Source organism: Coturnix japonica, chromosome 15 (assembly GCF_001577835.2).
Source record: "Coturnix japonica isolate 7356 chromosome 15, Coturnix japonica 2.1, whole genome shotgun sequence".
Taxonomy (NCBI): Eukaryota; Metazoa; Chordata; class Aves; order Galliformes; family Phasianidae; genus Coturnix; species Coturnix japonica.
Genome location: NC_029530.1, coordinates 5,631,318 through 5,649,812, shown reverse-complemented (window position 1 = coordinate 5,649,812; position 18,495 = coordinate 5,631,318). Strand labels below are relative to the sequence as shown.

General features: G+C 51.5%; 1 protein-coding gene across 4 annotated transcripts; it reads left to right on the top strand.

Annotated features, from left to right (window-relative positions):
• The first annotated feature begins 11,549 nt into the window (after nt 1-11,549).
• On the top strand, nt 11,550-18,231 carry CMKLR1 (chemerin chemokine-like receptor 1). 4 transcript variants are annotated; one of them, XM_032447873.1, is made up of 2 exons: nt 11,550-11,662; nt 14,776-18,054. In XM_032447873.1, the coding sequence occupies exon 2, from the start codon at nt 14,831-14,833 to the stop codon at nt 15,911-15,913; it is 1,083 nt and encodes a 360-aa protein (XP_032303764.1). In that variant the 5' UTR covers nt 11,550-11,662; nt 14,776-14,830; the 3' UTR covers nt 15,914-18,054. The 4 variants fall into 4 exon arrangements, with proteins under 4 accessions (XP_032303764.1, XP_032303765.1, XP_015733594.1 ...); XM_032447874.1 differs by having other exon boundaries at nt 14,773-18,054; XM_015878108.2 differs by lacking the exon at nt 11,550-11,662 and adding an exon at nt 12,265-12,669.
• Nucleotides 18,232-18,495: the final 264 nt, after the last annotated feature.

Here is an 18,495-nt window from a genome sequence, read left to right as displayed (position 1 = left end):
GAGGACCCAAGCGAGGCGATGTGTGGGTATAATGAGAGATAGAATTCAGAGAGAGGAAGGGATAAGGAATCCAGTCTGTGTGGAGGAAAAGCTTTTTTCGTTATTGCTCTTGTGGTCGGTGCAGTTTTCCAATCACCTGGATGTCAGGAAGGCTTTGGGGCACAGAAATCATTATCTAAATGTAGCAGGAATGCTCCTGCTCCTGGAACTGGAGTGCAACCATGCATGTCCTTGAGGCTGGTGATGCCCCTGGGACCCCCAGTCCCCTCTGCCAATGAGGGACCCTCCTGCTATGGCCTGCAGTCCCCAAAACCTGTGGGGTCCCTGCTGCAGGGGGTCAGCAGAGGAGCAAGGTGGGTTCTATGCACTTATTTCCAGCCTGTCCTTGAAGCTGCTGTGGAAACGCTGACTCTAATCAAAGTCCTTTCGGACTTAACTGCCACATAGACTTGACTAATGGTGACTCCACACCAGGCAATCTGGAAATATATTAAACCTGGGAGTTACTGCGGGGGTGATTTGCATGTCAATAACAGAAGGGAAATCGCCTCCCCCTGCCTCCTCTCTGGGCTTTCAGTGCCAGGTACCCCCAGCTCTTTGGCCATTTAGCTGCTCCCTGCAGGCAGCCGAGCCCTATGGGAATAATGAAGGCTTCTGGGGCGTGCTCAGCTCATTTCTTGCTCTTACTTCTCTGCTCTCTGGCTGAGTGAAGAGCTTGTTCAGCCAGAAATGCACGGGAGCGATGCTGCTTAAGCAGCCCATCACACTGTGCAGAGCTTCGCTGATGCCAGAGTACTGGGGAGCAAGGAAACCCTAGGTCATGGCATGTGGTTAGATGCATCCTAATGGGGATAAAAGCCACCTCCCGGTCCTTCCCAGCTGCTGCAGGAGCAAGGAGGAACACTGTGTTCCCACAGAACTGCTGGCTGGGGAGTTGTCTGCAGAATACATCATCCCGTAGTTACAACTCCTGCGCTCTCGCAGTCTCCTGGGCTTGTAATGTAGGACAAGGAGGGCTAAAACAGGCAGGAGGGTAGGTGGTTTGGAGGAGTGGATTACAAAAGGAGCTGCTTTTCCCTGTGAGATTGTCAGCTCACCCCCATGCAAAGGTTGTGACAGCTGTCAGCTCTTGGGGAGGGGGCTCTGCATGGCGAGGCAGTGGCTGGCTGAGCTCCAGGGTGCTTAGTCTGGAAGCAATGCAAAACCCCCAAACTCTCCCTGCCTGGGTCTGGAGATGGCAAGAGCCTTGTTGCTTTTGCTTTTGGTTGTTGTTTGTTTGTTTGTTTCAGTTGGAGGAACCTTTTGGCAGCAGCAGTGATGTCTAACTGGAGCCAGCCATCCCTGTCCTGCCTGCTTCATTCTGGGGAACCAGGACCTGAGCCCCACAGCCCTGGGGAGCATAGGGGCAGAAAATGAGAATGGGAAATCCAGGGACAGTGTGTGCTGCAGAGCAGGGATGTTTTTCCTTAAAGGTGCCTGGAGAGAGATGCTCTGTTACTGTGGCAACCGCAGCAGCTGCAGGGATGCTGGGGAAGCAGCGGCTGTGTGCTGGCAGAGGCTCCTGGGCTGCTCAATACCCTCCTTGTGTCTGGGTGAGGGCTGGGGTCCCCTGTGTGCCACCAGCATGCAGGGCACAGCTTGGCCCTGTGGGCAGTGGGGCTCTCCCAGCAGCATTCAGGTCTCCAGGTGTCCTTGTTGTGAATTCAGGAGCTGTGCCCCCCTTTTCTCAGCAGCTGTGCTCAGAAACAAGCGAGGCAGAACTCGGAATAAATGGATTTGCAAAGCAATCCGTGCTGTTCTCGGGCCTCGGCACTGCTGAGCTTGGAAATATGGGGAGGGAGCAAGTGTAGTCCGTGTTGTTTTGTCACGCTCTTAATTTTCCTGCATGCTGCTAAATACAATGTCCTCTGAAATTGTTCCGAATTAAAATCCAGCAGCAGTGCAGCCCCTGTTTATCCTCAGCACCGTGACTGCACCTTTATCAGGTCCCTCCAGCACTCTGCAGAGAGATCAGGAGTTGTGAAACATTTCACTTTATGCGGCTGCATTTAATTACGGGGCAGACGGGGTGGTAAATCTGTGCTTTTATGGCTGCTGAAGTGTTGTCTTCATTTCTGCTTCTTGCCTTGCAGCCTTCCTTGCCTCTGGTGTGCTCCAGCCATGTCTGCTCCCTGCGGCTCACATTGAGCTCCCTGCATGGGTGGGGAGCAGCATTTGGAGGCACTTCTTGTGCTGCATCATTCACGGGTTCCTTCTTGCATGTGTCATGCCCATGACTGGAGCTTGGCCTCTCCTCTGGAGGTCTGGCTGCTTCCTCAGCCCAAATTAACAAGCTCTGGATGCTGCAGAGAGCTGTAATTGCAGCTCGTCTGGGAACGCTTCAGTGCCAGGAGCAAGTCGTAGCCTCATCTTTTTTAGTTACTTCATTTGCAGACGTTTTTATGGAGGATCCTGCTGACATTTGGGTTCTGCGCCTGAGCAGGAGGCCGGGCAGCTCCTGGTTTCCCAGAACTGCTGATGGGATTCTGCAGGAGCCTTTGCTACGTATGTGCTCTTGTTCAGCTATTACATTTAGTCTCCAATGATTACAGAACTGACAGCTGGTAAAGATTTGCATATGGCATGAAATTAAGTGAGTTCGTTTTAATGTCTAATCTGTGCAAAGCACAAATTTGGTTGTTGGAAGCCTTGCTTTGCCTTATCACTGATGGCACATCTGCTTCACGCGTTGCCCTTTGGTTTCTAAAAGTTGTCTTTCTCTGTATTTCACCAGTGTGAGCAATGGTTGTGGATCTCTGTGATCTTTCCTATCCCTGCAAACACCCACGGTCAGGGGATGGGGCTGTGAGCACTGATGGAGCTGTGGGTGTCCCTGTGCACTGCAGGCAGTGGGAACAGATGGACTTTGGGGATCCCTTCCAACTCAGATGAGTTGGATCTAGAAGTCTTTGAGGGACATGGTTTGTGGTGTGGTGGGGATGGGTTGGCTGTTGGGTTAGGTGAACTCAGTGCTCTTGTCCAACCTTAATGATTCTATGAGATTCCAAGAGAGTGGGAGCGGGTCTGATGCATTGTGCAGGGCTGTGGGATCACAAGCATTGTGAATCCAGCAGTGAGAAACGAGTCTGTATGGGAGGTCTGACCTTTCTGAGCATGAAATCCAGGACTGAGGAAGCAAAACCCTCACACTTTGGCAAAGGATGTGAGTTTTCCTCCAGACAGGCTGGAATAGAATTTGGAATTTGAGTTGTTGTTGTTGTTCATTCTTTAAAGTGCCTTCTAATTAACAGACAAGCCATTTAGAGGCTGAATGAGGAGCCAGGCAGAGCCATGGGGAACCAAAGATCTCATAGGCCCTCATGTCTGGGGCAGAAGAACAAATCCTTGTGGGAGTTGCACCGGGGCTCCAGTGTGGTCACGCACACCTCTGCTTTATGGTGTTTACCCCAAAGATTCCACCATAAATGAGTCTCCTGGCTCAGGCTCATCCAGGGAAATCAATTCAATTAAAAAGCATTGGGTAGGAGTGCAGTACGGGGGTGAAAGGCTGTGGCATCCCACTGACTGTACACCCATACAGAGGGCTGTACATCCCACTGACTGCAGGCCCTGAGGCCCCTTCTCCAAAACCAAACTCCTTTGCCTGCTCCCCATTTGTCTGCAGCGTGCTTCTCATCCAGGTGCTTGCATAAATCCAGACCTGAAGCTGGGATGTTCTGCGAAACCACCACTCTGCATGCAGCATCACCTCCCCTTGGGCTCCCCAGGGACCAGACTGCAGCTCTAAATTGAGCTGATGGAAACTCAGGGAGGGGTAGAGGGGGGTGGATGAGCCCTGGTGCGTCCCTTATTGCTGTAAAATTTGCTGTGTTCTTGTAAATTGCATTTTGGCCAGGGCTCATACAAGGAGTGCTGCTAAATATAAATGGGAGGCCATTGTTCTTCCTCGTGAGCATAGCTCTCATTTTTCTCTAATTCTCTGGCAGAGAAATTCAAATCCTGGGGGTGGTTTTATGGTAGGGAGAGAAGATGCTCTTCCCCCCTCCTCTCTCAGCAGTCATTTTATAGACCTAGAGATAACCAAACGATCCTAGTGGGGCCACTGATGGTGGGCAGGGACTCAAATTTCCCCACTGCAGCACCCAGCTTTATTCTCAGTCCCTCCTGGCACAGTGGTGCCCTCAGCCCAAAGGCCAGTGGTGCTTCAGGATGGCTTCGTTTGATTCCAGCCTTGTTTGATGCCAACTTAATTTGGTATTGGCTTGATTTGGTGCCAACTTAACTTGATGCCAACTTAATTTGTGGCCAGCTGCTTGGCTGTATTAATGGGGTAATGCTGAGTCTGTACACCTCTCTCCCTTCCACCCACCCATGCAGGCATCTCCCCACTCCGTTGCCTTCCCCTTGGTGTTATACTGAGGTCCAGGGGAAGTATACTGAGGGGGGGAAGTAAAATTCTCCCTCTGATCTGAGCCAATAGCTCTTTTATTTTATTTTCCCTCTCTCTTTTTATCCTTAGTTCTGAACTTTGCTGTGCAGAGGCAGCTCAGCTGTGGACAATTCCTGCTCTGCCTCAACAGCAGCTGTGAATCCTCCTGCAAAAAGGGGAAGGGGAACTAAGCTGGTGCTGAATAGAGACTCAGCTGGGGGGTGAGGACAGGGAGAGGAGATGTGGGGCTGTCTGGGACATGGTCTGAGCCCCAGATGAGGCCCAGGAAGAAGATGCTGCTGGAGATGAGGCCCAAAGGATGAGGAGCTCTTCAGATTAAAGGGTTTGTCAATTTCTACTGAGACAAAAGCCTTGAGGCTGCCATTAATTAACAAATTAGCTCATCAAGACTGTCCCTAATATGTCAAATAAAAAGCTGTCCTATTCATTAAGCAAGAGCATGGGTTCTAATTTGCCTGCCAAAGTGGCACATTCAATAGATAAGAAGCTCATTTAAACAGATAGTTCTGAAAGTTTCCCTTTTCCTCCTCGCATCCCTCTGCACTTTGCTCCTTGCATCCCCTGCATTTTGCTCTTGCTTGGGGCTGAGGAAGGTGCAAGCAATGAGTTTTGCCCATGCACCATTTAGTAAATAAAACCCTGGAGTCCATTTGCATGAGGACGTGTCTCATATGAAGAAAAGAATGGAGCAAAATAGGAAGTGCAGCAGTTATGGATGTGATCTATGATGCAATTTGGATTCAGGAGAAGGCAATCTGAAATCTGATTGCGTTTCCTTCTCTTTTTATGGCATGAGCACAGCTAGGGGTGAAAGAATGATGCAGTCATGGCTCCAGGCTGGGCACAGCCCTGAGCTGCACCGTGGCTTTGTGGCACTGAGGGTGCCTGGGGTGCCACCATCCCCTTTGTCCCACAGTTGCACTCAATGGGGCATAAAATCTCTATGCCAGAGCCACGAATCTCTGAAATTCACTTGGATCTGAGGCCGCTCCCCCTGACTGTGTGTTGTTGTTGCTGTTGCTGGATTATTAATAATCTTTTGGTGTAAAATGATGGCATTATACAATTTCATTATGTCTCCTTGTCACAGGACATAAAGCAGAGGCAAAGCTGATTCAATTAATGGGGATGGAATTGCCGGCCCCTGCAGCAAAGGCTGCTTCTAACTGCTGGGCTCACACTGATCCTGTTGGAAAGGGATTGAATGGGAGCTGGGACTTGGGTTTGTGTATCCCACCTTGTCCTGTGCTGCTGCAGAGATGGGGCCAGTTCATGGGGCCACCTCCATTCCCTTGCCCCCTGCCAGCAGATCCCACTTCCACTGCAACAAGAGCTGGGGAAATGGGAAGCATTCCCCCCTATTCTAGGCACACAGCTGCCAGGAACTAGTCCCCATTGATCCCTGGTGCCAATTCTGCCATGGAGCTTATGGAGACTTTGTGGCAAACAGGTGATCACAGAACCACAGAATGGTTTGAGTTGGAAGGGACCCCCAAAGTCCATCTGCTCCCACTGCCTGCAGTGCTCAGGGACACCCACAGCTCCATCAGTGCTCACAGCCCCATCCCCTGACCGTGGGTGTCTGCAGGGATGGGGCACCTCCACCTCTCTGTCAGGGGATGATGGTGGTGATGCTGTAGCCAGGCTCTCTCCCGGGTGCTCTCACTGCTGGGTAATGAGGCAGAGATTTACAGCTGCATGCAGGAGAGGCGAGGGGCTGCGCTCCCTCCAAAGTCCCCCATGGGTTAGATTAGGCTGTCTGCAAGGAAACTTAATTGATTCTTTAGGTTAAAGACTTTTCATCTGCGCAGACAATCCGAAGCATTAATTCTGTATAATGTGACACGGAACATTTGCGTGCAGCTCTCTGGCACAGCTTTTGCTCCCTGTGCTCCCTTTTGGGTTCTGATTTGTTTTCTTTCCAAGACAAATTCTAGATCTGGCTTCCATCAACAACACTAATTAATCCCTTTCTAAATATTCCAATGTTTATTATTTCATAAATAATTTCCAGGAGCAGGCTCATGGCTTCAGGGTCATACTGTACCAAGATCTACACCCAGAGCTTGGGGCAGAAATGAGACCAAAAATGACCTGGCATTGGGACTTCCCAAAGTAAAACTACAGCTGTACCACTTCCCAGCAACTGATGGTAGGAAATGGGATGGGAATGGGTTGGGTTGGATTGAGGTGGGGATGAGATGGGGGTGGGATAAGGTGGGATAGGACAGAATAGGATGAGATGACTCTGAAACCATCTAATGATTTCCTAAAACTGATCTCACTGTGTCCCCGCAGGGAACTGCCACCATTTACCCCATTCTATTCTATCACCTTGATGGGAAAGGCATCAAACAATTTTCCTTTCTTAACAAAATCCAACCAGAGCTGACCTCGGTCACTGGCTCACTTTCTGCTGCAAGCAGCTTCTTCTTGGGCTGTAAAAAGGAAACTTTGAAGTGAAATTTAAGGAACCCACATGCAGACATTCATGTTTTTAATTCACTCTACCTTCTCCTGAATGTGGGTATGATTAGGCATTGGGTGTTTCCCCATGGGATAATGCCAATGATGGGCTGATGACAACCATGGACACCACCTGTAGGTATCAGGAAGACACACCTCTACTGAAGACTTGCTCTGAGCTGTCAATTAAAGCACATGGAAGAGGGATAGTTGAAGTTAAATCCTGCTCAGCTGCAACCTGATGAGGTCAGTTATTTCCTTTGAAGGTCCCAACTGTTGCTCATTAATCTCACAGCCCATTAAAGGGGAGAACATGCTCCCTCCCAGTGGGATTGGCCTAAATCAGGTGAGAGGGATTTTGGCTTAATATATTCTGTGAAACCAAGCTGGAAGGGAGCAGCATAGAAGATCTGGGGCTCTGTTTTAATGGCCTTGGGTGAGTGGCAAAGCTGTGAGCCTGGGTAGAGAATGGGAAAGAGTGGATCAGGCTGGATGACCTCCTAAAGTGGCAGGTGATGGATGGTATCGAGCAGTGTGTGTCAGGACTATGGGTGAGCAGGGCTCAGGATGCTTCATCCTTTGCTGCTTGTCTGGGCTGAAGCACCCTGCAGTTCTTACTGAAGCTTAATGAGCCTCAGGAGAAAAAGTGCTGCATGTAGGAGCCTGGTTATGCTTCTCATCCTTGATTCTAGAGGCATTTGTTCTCTCTCCTGTGGCTTTTAGTGCTCCAGAAGTTCTTTTGGTAAGAGAGTGGGGGCTGCGCTTCTGCAGGATTCAAATCCTCAGTGTAGATCTGGTGTAAGGAGCTGTCTTTGCTTGTACATCCCTGAGCTGGTGTCCTGTCCATCGCCTGCAGGAGGGATTTGAAGGTAAGGAACAAAGGTAATGTAGAAAAGGATGCCCTGTGTTGGGGCTTAAAAGGAAAACAAACTGCCCATGTCCTTTAATCCCTCATCTCTGTGCTGGGAGCTGTAAATGGCTCTTGACACAGACATGGAGCTGCCAATGAATCGCTTAGTGTGGGCACATCCATCACTGCTGTGTGATTCCCCTGTGACAGCCCTATGGAGCATCTACAGCCCACAGCATCAGTGGGGTTTGGATGCCAAAAGGTGACCTCTGGCAGCATGCATTGCTCTCCTGTATCTGCTGCTTGTGCTTCTGAGCATCCCCAGTGCCCAGCAGGATGACTGGGCTGCAAAGGGAGCTGCGTGGCCTTGTGCAGGTATAGTAAAGATCCTTCTTTTACATGGTGTAGTCTGAAGGAGGGTTTCCAAATCACTGGGCTGTGGGTAAATGCATGAAGGTTTAGCTTTGTAGGGCTCACTTGTGCCTTCATCATCAACTCTTTTCATGAGCTGGGCTAATTAATCACCCAGTGGGTAATTAACTAATTGCACCCAGCCAGTGCTGAGGGGAAGGAGTGGGTGGTGCTGAGGTTAAAGGAATATCTCAGGATCATAGGGATATAGGATACCATCCTCACCCCAGCAGCGGGGCACAATGAATGGGGGTTGCAATGGATGGAGCATGGTGCCTCCTGCAGCTCAACTTGCAGCAGTGTGGGGCAGTCAGTGAGCACAGCCCTGCTGGGCTCTGTGCTGCTATTTATAAGCTGTGAGTTGCACAAGCCTGGGTCTGTTTTTTCCGTGATGGTACCGAATCAGTGAAACATGGAAAGCGGAGCCGTCTCTTTGACATCCTGTATGTGGGCTTCTTTATTTTTGCAATGAGCTTTCGTTTCCACTTGGATGGGATGCGGGGCAGGGCGTGTTGTCACAGCAGGTCATGGAGGGAGTGATGAGCAACACACAGCCTGTGTGGGAAACACAGGGAGAGGTGGGGGGTGTCTGCTCTGCCTTCTCTTTCCTATTACTGTGACAGCTGCTGGGGTGAATCAGGCTGGTTCCCACCATCTGGGAGGTGCTGTGGGGTTCCCAAGGCTCTGTGGCACTGCAGTATTCCTGGGAGGGGAAAACCCAAACTGCAGAGCTGACACTTGGGGTGTGCGTTATGCCATGTCAGTGTGGTTTTTACCTTCATTTTTTGCTAAGCACAGGGATAAGGGTGTGTGAGCACAATCCCATCCTGCATCCTTCTCTATAGATGCCCTGGAAAGGAACTGGGGATGGGCAGATCCCAACAGGGCACATTGCTGAGCTCCTGCACCAAAGTCTGAATGGGATAAAGGTGTGCTGTGGGCTGGCCATTGTCTTCCATGGGCACACTGCTCCTGAAACGCATCCCCAGTTTGGTCTGATAAGCCAAGTGCTTTTGGGGGAGTTGTGGCTGCTCGATGAAGGATCTACTGTTGATGAATTCAGAGATGTGGAGCTGCTGGGTGTGCGAGGAGAGCATCCATTTCCTTGATGCTGGGTATCCCCATGGGGAGGGTCAGGGAGCTGCTGCTGGTTTGTCCATAAGGTGTCATTATTGTGTGTGTAAAAAGTGGGGTCGTTTCCCCAAACCTGCTGCACACCCGTGGCTGTGCTGTGCATATGGAGCCCTATACAAGGGGTCGAGTGCCGCGGGGCCTGCAGGGCAGGAAGAGGGATCTGCTCGGTGCCACATCAAGAGCGGGGTGATTGGAACCTCCTGCTCTGCGGGGGTGGATACGGAGCTGCTCAGTCCTCATTGAGAACGGGACAGCCCCGGAAAACAGCCTGGCTGGGATCGGGGCTGGGCTGGCCACGAGCAGGTGGAGCCCCTTCTGTTTGCTTTGCAGCCCCCGTGAAAGGCACGTAGGGCTGGAGGTGCTATAGGTGAGCCTGGGGGTGCTGCTTGGGAATGGCTGAACCCCAGTAGTAATAAAATCCATGGGAGAACCCAGACCCAAATGCGGCAGCAGCGTTTGGGAGCCAGATTTCACCAAGGGAAGTGACTCAACGTCTTGGAAGGAGCTGGGGGTGGTGGGAGGACAAGGGGGTGGAGGGGGGGGTAGGAGGGGTGCACGGAGTGGGCTGGGGGCAGCTGGCAGCCACCTGGCCCTGTGGTGTCCCCCTAGTGTTGCCCAGCATTGCCCCCACAGCCCTATAGGTCCCCGGCTGGGGGCCAGGAAAGGCGGCCCCATGGGAAGCGGCACACCGCAGGATCTCCGCCAGCTTTCCCACCCTCTCCCAGCTGTTGCTCGCGGAGCCAAAACCACCCTGAGGATGCTGCTGCTGTTCCTTCCCCCTCCCCTTCTCCTTAAAAGCTGCCTGTGCCCTACGCCGCTGCCTGCAGCATCCTCACCGGGCTCAGCTCTTCTTCCTTGCTGCCTTCATCCCAGAGCACAGAGGGCTCTGGCAGAACTCCAGGTATTGGGTACTGGGAATGGAGGGGGAAGAGAGGAGCGTTCATGCTGAGCTGACTCTTAGGGACCCCATGCAGAACTGCTGCCCACTGACCATAGCAGCGGTGGTGGCAGAGGTCCCACTGATGTGTGAGCATCGGCGCTGGGTGGTGGTGGAGGAGTCCCCAAGGAGGTGGAAGTGGAATGTCTGGCTATGGGAGGGGTTAGGGTGAGTCCCACTGGCAGAGCAATGGGGAGTGGGGCAGCACCAGGCTGTGCAACCCCCTGCATTGCAACGAGACCATCTTTCACTTTAAAAATATAAACTTTAAGCACTTTTGGGAGCTGCTGCGTTGGGACTGCATTGACCAAATGCATTAGGGTGACAAAAGCGTTGTGCTCTGCTGGGCTTTGTATCACTGTTTTCACCCCATGCTCAGGTCCCCTCCTGCCTCCAGTACAGCAGTGTGACGGTCATGAGCTGCTTGTATTGGCAAATCCCCATGTGTGGGTGTTGGGGGGGGGGGATCATGAGGCCTCCTGGGGACTCTTTTCTCTTCTCCTTTCTCCAATCTGAGAGCATCAGCAACTTTTCTCCTGATTCAGCCCCAGGACAGCAGTTTTGTAACCCAGCACTATGCAAAGTGGGGATCGCAGCTGGGGCCGATTCCTCTTTCACAGCTCCTGGGCTGGGACCGATGTCACCACCTGTGTGTTGCATGTCCCTTGGAGGTGTCACTTCTCATTGGGCTTTACTGATGCCACATGATGGGGGTTGTGGTGGTTTTGCACTTTCACAGCCTTTTCTGGGTGGCTCCATGTGCCCCCCATGTTAGTGATGCTATCAGAGAACCCAGCGATGGTTGGGCAAGCCCCAATTTTTATCAAGCATGGTGACCGCCACCTCCACTTGTGTCCCCATATGATCCAGGACAGGGACACGCTGCTGGATCCATCCCCACCTTTGTGTGTGAGTCACAGCTGAACCAACAGCTGGGAGCAATGAGGTGGGAATGCATTCCCTTCCACCATGCCCCCTGGGAACACTGGGGACAGCATATGCCTGGCTTTACACCAGCGTGGAATGCTGAGCTCCAAAGAGTTTGGGGCTGAGTCTGAGTGCTATGGGATATGCACAGCACAAGGACCTGCCTTGTCCCCTTTCTGCACAGAGCCCAAAATCAGGGTCCCCCCCCACATCCTGCCGTGCAGCATCGCTTCCTCCTTCCCAGGCACGGGCCAAGCTGATGCTGGTTGTACTCATTTGTGTTTGTGCCACAGGCTGTGGTTTTGCTCGTCCTCCCATCAGCGATGCGTGTACATCCTCTGCGGGATGAGAGAGCTCAGCAATAGCCACGGCCACTGGTGGAGAAGTGACTGAACTCTGCGGCAGCCAACATGATCCTAACAGGGTGACAGCAGTGGGGATGGAATCTCTGCGTGCACTGAAGTGCCAGGAGTTACCCAGCTGAGAGGTAAATGCCTCCGGGTTTTGGTGTCCATCGGGTTGTGCCTGGGTCAGAGCAGAGCAATATTTGGGGCTCAGGGAAGGGTTGGCTGCAGCCAGCAGGAATTCTTTGCTTTCCCCATGGGGATTCAGCCAGCTGAGGGTTTTCTCCTCCCTGCTATTACAAAGTGGGTTTGGGGCTTGGGTTGATGATGGTGGTGACCTACAGGGCTGTGTATTAGGACCCTGTGGGTCACCACTACTCTCATTTGCTTGGAGTTTCTTTTGCTTGCCTCCAAAGTTCCCCCATGCCCCAATACAATCATGTCCCTCTGTCCGGCAGCAGCAGGCACATATCAATTTCCTTCTCTTAGTTTCCTTCCTCATTACCCCCTCTAAACTCTGCTGAGAGCGGCTCTGCAGGTGCCACATAAACCTTCCCATGATGTCCCCAACCACACGCTGGCTTTGTCCCCAAGCAGCCATGGTGATACCCTCAGATGGGGTGCAGATCCTCCTGGTTTGCAGTGAGGATGGCTCCCACCATGGGGTGGTTGTGTTTCCAGCCATGCCATGCATCTGGCTTGCTGGCACTGTGCCGTGCAGCTGGCTCCCTACAACGTGCAGGGAATTGGGATACATCCCCAGGAGAGATGCTCATCACACAGCGCTCACTGCAGCTCTCAACCCTTGTCCCATACCCAATAACAGGTGGTGTGGGGCTGGCGATTTTCTCTGTGCTTAACCTGGGGATCAGCATCATGTTTTGAGGTCTGATACTATTTCTGGGCAGAGCGGAGTGTGCAGGCTGTGACCCCCACACTGCTGTGTCCCTGCACTGCTTCTATGGACCGTCCCGTCCCAACCAGACGTGTACAGCGCTGCCCAGAAAAACACTGACTCATGCTGTTATTCTGTCCCACCCTGGGCACAGCCGGCTTTTTAAGGCTGCCTTTTCCAGTTATTCCTTTTTTATCTGCCTGTTCATAACTCAGCCTCTCTCGGGGTCCTGGCATTCAAGCATCGTGGATGCAGGTAGGACTCTCTGCCTCGGTTTCCCCTCTAGGAACAGGCTTTGCCTCCTCCCTCTGCTGATGGGGCTGCAGATTGTGGGGCTGTTCGTAGGGATTTGCAGGTGCCTGGATTTGGGAGGTGGGGGGTGCAGAGGGGTGGCAGCAGCGTGGGGCTCCCCACAAGCTGTTCTTCCCCATGGCATCACCATGCATCCAAGAGGGGGCAACTTTAAGAGGTCAAAAATGCCCTTTTGAAATGCCAGGAAAGTTTTTCTACATACATGTAACCTAAAAATAGGGCTCGGGTGTGCATTTCCCAGCAGGGTCCTCTGGGCATTTAGCAGCAGTGAGATCTGAGCTCTTGTTATGGACATTTTGATGGTGCCCAACTTGCACTCAGGACTGGGAACATCACACTGGGATGTCACTGCTGTGGTAGCTGCAAGCTGAAATAAGTGAGAACTGGAGCTGGTCATCATCCATTCCCATCCCATTCCATTCCCATCCCCTTCCCCTCCGTTCCCACACCCCCATACTGGGCTGGGAGGAAACTTGGGACTTGGGGCTTTGGTGTAGGGCAGCCACAAGGGGACGTAGAATCACTGCTTCACCTCACAGCTTGGGTGAACACGGGAGTCTGGCTCCTGTGGGGTATGAGGATGTCCTGTGCTCAGTGGGGACATGGACACACAAGGAAGGAGATGCTGTTTCCTAAGCATCCCTGTGGCTCAGTGCAGGGATAAGGCAGACCAACGTATTATTTCTTCCTCTGGCTGCACTCCCCTGTTTCCCCACTCACATCCGTCCTCCCAGCTGCGGAAGCCTTTTTTTTTGCCTAGAAAAGCTGCATTTGAAGGTTTTTTGCTGTTCTCTCCGCTTCCTGTTGCCGTCCCAAGAACAACAGCCCTGACCTCATCCTGGCGATGTGCGGGGCCGCCCTGGGCTCAGCCCTATGGGGGTCCCCAGCCGAGCACAGCTGCATGAATCACAGCTTTTTGGATTATTTGGGGCAGTTCCTGCGCTCATTTTTATGGAGGTAGGAGGACAGAGATGAATAGAGAACAGCGCGTAACGTGGTTTTGGCTCATGCTAAGCATTTTGCAGCCCAGAAGGAACACTGAAACATGATGATGTGTGGATTTGGTTTGTTGGTTGTTGTTGTTGCTGCCGTTTTACTTTTTCAGATATGCTTTATGGGATTTTTGCTACAGGGAGGAGAAATGGAGTTGGGGTTTCTCCAAGCCCAGGTTGGTAGGAATGGGGCCAGGTGCCGAGCTTTGCTTCTGGGGAGGTTAAGCCATGCACTAAGGGTGTGCAGGAGCAGGGCCAGCTCATGGCTGTAAATAGTGGCTTGTCCCATGGGCACCTCTCCTGGGGCTCCAGGAGGGGACTGGGATGCACTGTGTATGGGGGGATGCACTAAGCATCCTTTTGGCTTTGAAATCCATGGCATGGATGGAACCCCCACCAGCTGCTTGCTCAGAGATTAGCCCACCTTCCTCAAACCTCTGTGTCCTGATGGGAGTGTCACTGAGGGCAGGAAAGGGCAGAGAGTGGTGGGGCTCCTTGGGAAGGAACTTGAGGAAAAGCCCATGGAGAAACAATAGCTTATTGTGTAAACACATGGGGGCTTGGGAGCGGTGCTGGCAGGAGGATGATGTTCAGCAGTGCACAGCCTGGTTGGGTTTGAGGTGTAGAGCCCCAGAGCTGTTAGCAGGGAGCAGTGGAACGTGCTTAATGGGGGCTCAGAGTGGCTGGCAGAGCCCAGCTTTGGATAATAGCACTTAGTGCTCACAGTTAGCATTTTGCTCAGTGCTTTGGAGAAAGAAAGAGAAAAACTGTAATACTTTGCAGTTTGGAAAATCTCAGAGCTGTTAATAAGCCTAATACTGATTGTTTCCTTGGAATTAAGTAGGCAATAGACCTGTTTTGGGGAGTAAGGCTGCAACCACATTCTGGTGAGCACAACCAAGATGAGCTCAGCAGCTCCCAGAGCTGGTGCTGCTCCTGATCAGGGCATAAACATTCCAGATGAACCCCAGTAGTGGAGCTGGACCTAAGGGATCCCTCAGCATCCCCATGGCCATTCTAGCCATGCCTCTGATCTAACACTGTGTTTGCTTAGCAGGGCATTGCCATCTGGAGAGTCCGGGACTGACCAGGCGCTGGTTTATGCACTAACCATGGCGTTTTCCAATTCATCTGACTACTCTGATGATTCTGATATCTATGACTACTTGGATTACACCTACGAAGAGCCAGGCAGCGTGTGGACAGGCCCTTCCTATGACCCAAAGGACATTGCAAGGATCCTCTCTGTTGTCATCTACAGCGTGTCCTGCGTGCTGGGCATCCTGGGGAATGGCCTTGTCATAGCCATCATCACTCTGAAGATGAAGAAGTCAGTCAATGCCATTTGGTTCCTCAACCTGGCCGTCGCTGACTTCCTCTTCAACATCTTCCTTCCCATAAACATTGCGTACACGGCCATGCGCTACAACTGGATCTTTGGGACCGTCATGTGCAAGCTGAACTCCTTCCTCCTCATCCTCAACATGTACACCAGTGTCTTTCTGCTCACCACCATCAGCTTTGATCGCTACGTGTCGGTGGTTTTCCCCGTCTGGTCTCAAAACCATCGGTCCACCAACCTGGCATGTATGGTTTGCCTGATCATCTGGATGGTTGGTATCATCATGAGCTGCCCTTCTCTTGTCTTCCGAGATACAGCACAAGCCCGCAACTCTATCATTTGTTTCAGCAACTTCTCCCTGTCCAGAAATAGGTCTTACCAAGCACTGGCATTAGTGAGACACCGAACGGTGAACATCACCAGGCTCTTTGCTGGATTCCTCTTGCCCATCTCTATCATCACCTTCTGCTACATCTCCATTGCCTTCAGCCTGCGGCGAAACCGCCTTGCCAAGTCCAAGAAGCCCTTCAAGATCATTGTCACCATCATTGTCACCTTCTTTCTGTGCTGGAGCCCCTACCACCTGCTGAACATCCTGGAAACAGAGCCCGACCTGATCCCACGCTCTGTGTTTGAGATTGGCATCCCCATCACCACGGCACTTGCTGCCTCCAACAGCTGCATGAACCCTGTCCTCTATGTCTTCATGGGCCAGGACTTCAAGAAGTTCAAGGTGACCATCCTTTCCAGGCTGGTGAATGCACTCAGTGAGGAGACTGGCCACTCCAGCATCGTGCACAGAAGCTTCTCCAAGATGTCTTCAATGACAGAAAAGGAGACAACTGTCCTCTAAGCCTGGATGCTCATGGGTTGGCTGCAGTCCTCCAGGTCCACCCATGTCTAGCACCATGATGGAATGGGCATGGTCTCACACAAACAGTGCATACTTGGACTGATTGCATTGCCTAGGCATGGAGACCTCTGTGTGTGTGGCCTGTGCTCCTTGGCCAAGGCACTCCTTTATTTTCTAGAGACAGCTGCAACTTGGAAGAGATATAAGCATCAGTTTGTGCTACCTGGAGGTGCCCATGGATGGACAGCCTGTCCCATCTGGAGGTGACAAGGGCTGGGTTATGGGGTGCACTGTGAGGACAGCATGTGCTGGACAGTCTTTTGTTTGTCTGTTTTGCTTTATCACAAAAGCAGTGAGGTAAAACAGGTGATTTTTCTTGTTATGGGATGTGCCTGAGGGGGCACCTTGGCTTCCTGAATGGGTGAGTGCCACCCACTGTGGCAATAGAGTGACACTGTGCCCTATGTATGCATATAGCCACTTATTTTAAGTCCTGACATATATTGGTACTAGAGCTATGTTTCTAACTGTGATGTGAGTACTGTGTACCCAGCAGAGAATGCTGCAGTAAACACAATGCTCACCCAAGGGCTCAGCCCCACTGCAGTGCCTCTTTCTGTGCCCAGCAGAGCAGTGCCACAGGGATGTGGGATGGTTCATGGGCTCAGCCAAGTGGAAAGATGGCAGCAAAAAGGGAGAGATATGTCCTGGAGGATCCTTGTGGAGTGCCCTGGTAATGGCCATTTGAACCAGTGTCTCTATCCAATTTCATGCACAGTTAATTTGGGAGGTAATTCACGAGTTGGGCTGCTTGGCTGTGACAAGCAGGTGGACACCGGTGTCACCCTTATTTATGGGCTGATTTCTTTGTGTCACCCACAGTGCCTGCAGTTCCCAGGAGAAGGAGGAGGAAGGGCCACGTCCTCACAGTAGGGGTGACACACTGGGTGTTTGGGCAGCATGGTTGGGGACTCCAGCTTGAGTCTGGGATATTAATTAAAAACAAAAGTTGGGTGCAGGATGGGGGGGGCACAGCCATGTCATATTCTTGCCCCCAGTAGGAACAGGGATGCTCTCGCTGCATTTTGGTGGCTGGGTTTTGTGAGCCCGTTTGTTATCCCTGTAAATAGCTTTAACCAAACCTTGGTGACTTGCTACATAACCTTGGGTTAAACCATCATTGCAGACAGCTTTGGAAACCTAATATTTGCGTTCATCTTTGTAGGTGTTTGCCTATTTAATGCAAAACCTGTTTTACATACCAATACCCCACTATGTCTTGGAGCAGGGAAGGAACACAAGCTTTTCAGCTTCTTCCCAGAGCATGTGAGTGATTCCCAGTGCTGAAATGGGGGAGGCAGGGAAGCAGTGGGGCCAGGCTGGGGTCACGTCCTGCCTTTGGGCTGTGACAGCTCCAGCAGCACCCCATTATCATTGTTACCCCTTTAATATGGTCCCAGAATGGTTCTTTAGGAAAGAGAAAGGAGAAACTGACAGTCCTTCCCCCATGCTTGTGTCACCCCAACATGTTTTCTATCAGATGGAATCTGGCGAACGCTCTGTTCTGCTGATTAAAATAGGAGTTATTAATGACAGCAGTGGGCTCAGCTGTGGACTGGGAGTGCTGAGCATCCCACCCGACTCCCACTGCAGCTCCATGTGTTGTGATTGGGATCTGGCACACATGCACCGGGTGCATTTGTGGGTGAAGGCTTTATGTCTGCACACAGCAGGAGAGATCCAGGAGCTGGGACACAAACCCCCAGCCCTTGGACGCCTTGGACCCTCTTCACCATTCCTGGATTACTGTCTATGTACCACTGAACCCACAATCTCCATCCCTTGGGATTCCCCCATCTTTATCTCTGTGTTGCAAGTTCCCATCCCATCCCTGGGACCTTCAGTCACCACCCCTAGCACCCTTTATGCTCCCTCCCCACTTTCTCCCATCTCCCCATAACTTCAGGGGCTGGATCTCATTTCACGCAACCATTTGGGAAATTACTTGCAGAATATACCAAAATCATTTCTGTAGAACACATTACCGTCCTTTAATGACTGCTCTTTTTCAATTAGCTGTCACAGCTTCGAAATAAAGCTGTGCTTTACTTCGCTAATAAATCACACCCTTTATTTGGAAATGGATTTAAGGAAAGGGGGAAAAAAAAGAGAATAAACATGCTATCATCTCCCTTTCCCCAGTGCCAGGCGGGCTGGAGCCACGTTTAAATTATCCCCAGTGCATTCAGGCAGATCATCAACAGTAAATTTTACAGAAAATAGTAAAAACGATAAATAAACATGCTGCTTTTGTAGGAGGTGAATATTACTGCTGCTGGGATTTATAACCCTCATCTCCCATACGTTTTATGGCTTTTGTAAAAGTGCTGTCGCAGCTTCTGCATTATGCTGCTAAGGTGGTTTCTCCTCCCTATTTAAGGAGTAGCATGAGCTTAGTGTGTGGTTTAATTTGGGAGGAAGAGGAGCCCTGCTTGAGGGCTTGGTTCATTCCAAGACGAGGTTGTTGGCATAGCTGGGAAGGGAGCTGCTCCCTATCCTATCCCTTCCCATCTCCATCCCCG

Bases quoted from the DNA above. Each gene is read 5' to 3' on its own strand.
- CMKLR1 (XM_015878103.2), top strand. From the start codon at position 13,571: ATGTGCGGGGCCGCCCTGGGCTCAGCCCTATGGGGGTCCCCAGCCGAG. The intron at 13,684-14,775 runs GTAGGAGGACAG...TTTGCTTAGCAG, and splicing joins CTGCGCTCATTTTTATGGAG to GGCATTGCCATCTGGAGAGT.